A 5,077-nucleotide genomic window follows, 5' to 3' on the forward strand; every position below is an offset into this window, starting at 1 on the left:
TACAGGCCCCATTAAGGTCATAGATAAATGCTGGTATTGATCTGTAACCTCCTGCTCAATTACAAGCTTCCTTCCTTGCATTGTGCTGTAAGGGCAGCGAAAAGCAAGTTGCAAAACCCCTCCTTCCAAGAACCGGCGGTATCAAGCGTGCCATTTGCTCAAATGGACAAATTAATTTACAGATTACAATGTTGAAGTTACATCCAAGTGCATGGAGGCCGGAGATGAAGAGAAGCGAAAAAAGCTCCATGGCCACCTTGTTTCATCCTCACTACTACCTAGAATGCTTAGTTTAATCTTCTAATGACTTGCTTCGTTTGGCATGGTAGGGGGGCTCTTCCTAAATGCATGCTTTCTGCAGCGCTCGAAAATGCCGTCATACAGCAAATCAAACTGCACTCCAGCTCTTTCCCGATTTACAATGAAAAGAATGTGATCACCCTCAATGATCTTGTGATACCTACAAATCAACGGAAAAAAATTAGGAAAGCACATGTATAGTTTTACGTGAACAAAGCACAAAAATGGGTGATGTCTCTTCAACGCCACCCAGGTTATCGTCCATTTGAATTTAGTCTCGAATTTGGTTAGTATTGTCGAAACAAGAATTCATGCATAACTGTATGTTTTATCAGATTAAAAGGAAGGGGATATATGTCGTTCCAGTAAGAACTTCACAGCAAGACTTGGTAACATGGTACTAACCATATCCCAGGTTGCAAAGGATTGCAGTCAGAATCATCCACTACAAAACGGTTAGGATGCTCTATGGGAATGCGAGGGTGCGTCATGGAGATTGTGTTCAAAGCCCCATCATTATCTTCCCAATCTTCATCCCTGAGTATCATCAGTAAGAAGATCAATAACATGCACGAATAGTGAGTTGTAAGGTTTTCTACAAGATAAAAAGGGGGAACTGTAAGCAGCATAATCTATGAACTTGGCTTTGGAGCAGAGGATTTCACCTGTATCCTTTGTAAGGTAGAGGTGCGTTTTGAGGGTGCCGCCACATACACATCTGGAGAACTCTGAGAAAGAGCATTGGATGAACTCCAAGGACGCTTGATGGTACTGTAATTCCAAATAGCTTTCGAGTTCTCTTTGTAGCGTAACTGAAGTAGAATGTATTGGGAAAGGTCTTGAGGGTAGAGTTAATTTTTAGAGATCCTTGAATTGTGAGGTCAGGGAGAATCCAGTCTCCTGAGGAAAACGGCCCAGTATTCCCTAGCAGAAGATCAACTAAACCAGAAAAACCAACTTTCCTCCAAGACATTTCAAAGTGATCAAAACCGAAATTATAGTAATTCTTCAGCCAAGGAATGTCCAGCCAATCATAGACAATGACTCCAAGCCTGCAGAGCTGAAGAAGACAAATTGATTTCATGGATCTCCCATCTTCAGCCCTGAAATTAATAGGAAGTGAAACATGATGACAATGGTATGGAGACACACAATATGGATCACATTGCCTTTTGAAAAATAATAGTATGATATCACATTAATTTTACGAGTTCAAATCAACACGTACAGCATGCCGTCGTAGTAAGTCCGTGTGGTTCCATTAAGGGCGCCTGACAAGGAAGTAAGGCTCAGAACCCAGTCTTCAGAAGTATCATGCCCAGGGAAAGCCTGACATTAGTATTGAACAGTGTTAGAATTATAACATCCATATCTATAATTTAATCAGAAAATCTTCCTAATTAGATGGCCAAAATTGTTGGACCCTTACTCCCAAATAACAGTGTGCTATATCCAATTACTACTTTCTCCTGCAAGGCCATAATTCTATTTGAATTTTAACACTTATTTAAAATTAGTGAATATTGGGTACAACATTGTCCTGTGAAATTTCGTCATATTTTGGCAGCACGAATTTCTCATGCAAGATGGGCATAGCTAGTGTTCGCTAGAGCAGCATGCCACCAAGCTCTCGGCATAGAATAGAAATGCAACAAGCAAGACCCGCAAGCCACATGCGTAAAGCCAAAAAAAAAGAGCCCACGCAATCAAACAGAGATGCCCAGTTTAGCTGCAAAGTTGCACTGCAAACAACATAATTAAAAGAAAAGAAAAAACAACAATGGATGCTGCCAACATTAAAAACAGATTATTTGGACCATCCATAGAAAAGCGCTTTTAGCTTCATGCAAATGCAGTGATGCTAATTTGGGTGCTTCGAACCTGCACTCCTGATCACAAGAAAAGCCCCTCGGAAAGCATAGGATAAGCATGAACATTCTACCGGCAACAACAATGAGCTATCGTTTCTGAGAAAGATCTGAAATCTCTTGTTGTACCTTCTCAGCGAGCATCTGATGCAGCACCCTCACAACCTGCGCGCCGGCCGAGTGCCCCACAAAGTGCACCGGGTTCTGCTCGTCCCACACCGGATAATGCCCTGCGCACAATTAGAAACCGGAAATGAAGAACTCTAAATCCAAACTCATGCGAGGCCATTGATAGTGCCACAGTGATGTTCTGTTCGTCCAAATCCTCACCTGTTTCATAGATCCTCCCGAAGCGCGTGTGGCCATAAACCTGGCTGTGCTCTACGCCGTAGTCCACCTGTCCCCCCTTGAGGTAGTAGAACAGCTCCCGCGCCCTGCAGAGCCACCAGATTCCCCAAACAATCAAATTCCACCCAATATACTATACTACTAGCTAGATTTAATAATAGTAATAAGCGAATTCAGGATAGCTCGTCAAGATTCAAATGGGTGTCCAACCACCAAACGATGAAACAACTTTGGTAATTTTCCCACCCACCCACCTGTCATGGATGCTGGTGAGCGACCCCAAATCCGGCACGAGCACGCGGTCGTCCTTCTTCTCGGCGCCGGCGAAGTAGGACATCCCGCCGAGCCTCTGCGCGCAGATAATAAACAAACAAAAAAACAGGAACGCGTGAGCACGCCTCGCCGGCATTTCACCGAACACCCGCCCGCCCCCGCCAGCCACAGGTATGCACGTACCCCCTTGCCGAAGCCGAATATGCCGTGGACGAGGACGATGGGCGGCGGCGAGCCGTCGAGCACGACGCCCCTGCGCTCGTCGTCCTCCTCGGCGGCGGCGGCGACGTCGACGAGCCCCGCGGCCGGGGGCGGGCGGCGCAGCAGCGGGCACCCGGACGCGGCGGCGGCCTGCGAGATGTCCGCCGCGACGGCCGTGCTGAAGACGTAGAAGCCGAAGAGCAGGTGCACGGCCGCGCTGACCCCGAGCTCCACCAGGCCCAGGATGAAACTCGCCATCGCGCCCCGTCAACGAGCCGCGACGCGAAGCGCGCGGTGGGCGGGCGCCGCGCCTCCCCCCTCCCCCCCTCGCCTCCCCGCAGGAAGAGGAAGAGGATGAGTCGGAGAGGAGCCGGTCACGCCTCCGGGCCGGGGCCGGGGGGCGCCCTCGTTTTATCTCTTTCCTCTCCGCCCTTCCTTCCGTCGCTGGCAAGGCAAACCGCTGGCTGGCTGTCGCGCGCTCCTCCCAGCGTCGTCGCCGTCTCACGCTGGCGCGCCCGTTCTCCGTCCGTCCTTCCTTCCCCTTGCGCGTCGCTAACTTTGGGGGCTGGGCTGGGCTATTATCATACGGTTTTGCTATTTATAAACGGACGCGTCGCGTCGACGATGTGTGTGACGGGCGAGGCGTTCTGGCGCCCGCGGGTGTGAGTCGGACGCTGGTGGATTTAATCGCGGTGCGGGTCGGAGGGGCTGGCGCTTGGCTGGGGAAGCATGGGGGCCGCCTCGCCGTGTGGCTGCCCGGTTGGTTGGTTGGTGGCTGGCGGGTGGAGCCTCGCCTCGTCCCGTCTCGGGGCTTGGCGTCGCAGCAGGCAGGCAGCAGCAGCCTTTGGCTGGCGCGGATTGCGCGGCCAGTGGCCAATAGGGCGTGTTCGCGTGGCACCAGTTGGCGCTTGGTGGGGCCAGGCGCCAGGCGGGGCCCTCGGCGTCGCGTTACTGTTGGGCCATGGCGGGGGGCAGTGGGTCCGTTTCCTGTTTTCTTCCGTGGCTGGGAATTTCGGATATGTTTTTCCCGGTGGGCGAGAAGGTTCTCGAGGAGTTTGGTAGAGTCACGAATCCAATTTTTACACGCGAGGGGTGAGGCAGTACGGCTACTTTTCTTTTTATTAGGGAAAGCAGTACAACTACTTGAAAAATATATATAGGCCAAGAATCATAGCGTGCTACACACTGTCATGTAAAAAAAATCATAGCGTGGTACGCGTGAGCAGCCCATTCTCAGTTACGAAAAAAGGTATTTCTAATGACAGCTGGAAGTTTTTCATGCGCAGTCGTCGGCGTTGAACTCCTGAATAGATCTACAGCATGTGACACCAAATCTCGCCACCTCACAAGAAACCCCAACCTCACCGCGTCAAGGAGATGGCCAGAATCTACGCCGGAGCTCCATCGACTACGTCCAGATGAACGAGCTCGAGGAGGATCGGAGCCCGGAATAAAAACTCGAAGAAAAAGCGTCACCATCCATCTGAGCGCCGCACCTATGAGGACTTAAAACCCCTAACCTAATAAACTACTAACCTGAGCAGAGGCACCGGGATTTCCCTCGCCACCATCGGCCACCGGAGCAGCATGCAGAGGGAAGACGAATCCACAGACTCATCGACGAAGCCTGGAGGGAAGAGTTTACTCTAGCCACCAAGGGATAAGGGAGGAAAAAGGAAACCCTAGATTGGTTCACGCTACGCAGCATATTAATGGATTACTTCGAGTTACTCACTCTGTAAATTAATATAAGACTTTTTAGATCATCATTATTTCTTTCCTACTTATAAAGGATAGAGTTGTGGTGAGTTCACATATGGAACCACACAAATAAACAAACGTACTTCTACCCATATGTGGGACTAAACATAAATAAACAACTGCTACTTTTACAAGGTGTGAGACATCCGAAATAAACAAATACACTACTACTTTGATGTGAGAATAACAGTATTGAAAAAACACAAATTATAAATGCCAATATGCGATTTTAACTCAAAATTATGGTCTTGATTTTAGCTTCTCTACCCAAGCAATTCTTCCAATTCCTTGTCATAGCAGATGAGGGCAAACAAATTGCAATTTCC

General features: G+C 49.1%; 1 protein-coding gene across 1 annotated transcript; it reads right to left on the reverse strand.

Annotated features, from left to right (window-relative positions):
• Window positions 1-3,637, reverse strand: LOC123181991 (lipase). Its single transcript, XM_044594414.1, has 8 exons — window positions 2,973-3,637; window positions 2,771-2,865; window positions 2,499-2,602; window positions 2,298-2,398; window positions 1,529-1,629; window positions 966-1,403; window positions 706-837; window positions 1-460 (listed from the first exon to the last, which is right to left on the reverse strand). The coding sequence occupies exons 1-8, from the start codon at window positions 3,246-3,248 to the stop codon at window positions 301-303; spliced, it is 1,407 nt and encodes a 468-aa protein (XP_044450349.1). The 5' UTR covers window positions 3,249-3,637; the 3' UTR covers window positions 1-300.
• Between the last annotated feature and the right edge of the window lie 1,440 nt (window positions 3,638-5,077).

The sequence above is a fragment of the Triticum aestivum genome, chromosome 1D (genome assembly GCF_018294505.1).
Source record: "Triticum aestivum cultivar Chinese Spring chromosome 1D, IWGSC CS RefSeq v2.1, whole genome shotgun sequence".
NCBI lineage: Eukaryota > Viridiplantae > Streptophyta > Magnoliopsida > Poales > Poaceae > Triticum > Triticum aestivum.

Coding starts and splice junctions, on each gene's coding strand:
- LOC123181991 (XM_044594414.1), bottom strand. CDS start 3,248: ATGGCGAGTTTCATCCTGGGCCTGGTGGAGCTCGGGGTCAGCGCGGCC. Junction 2,866..2,972: donor TATTCGGCTTCGGCAAGGGG/GTACGTGCATAC, acceptor ATCTGCGCGCAG/AGGCTCGGCGGGATGTCCTA. Junction 2,399..2,498: donor CGGGAGGATCTATGAAACAG/GTGAGGATTTGG, acceptor AATTGTGCGCAG/GGCATTATCCGGTGTGGGAC.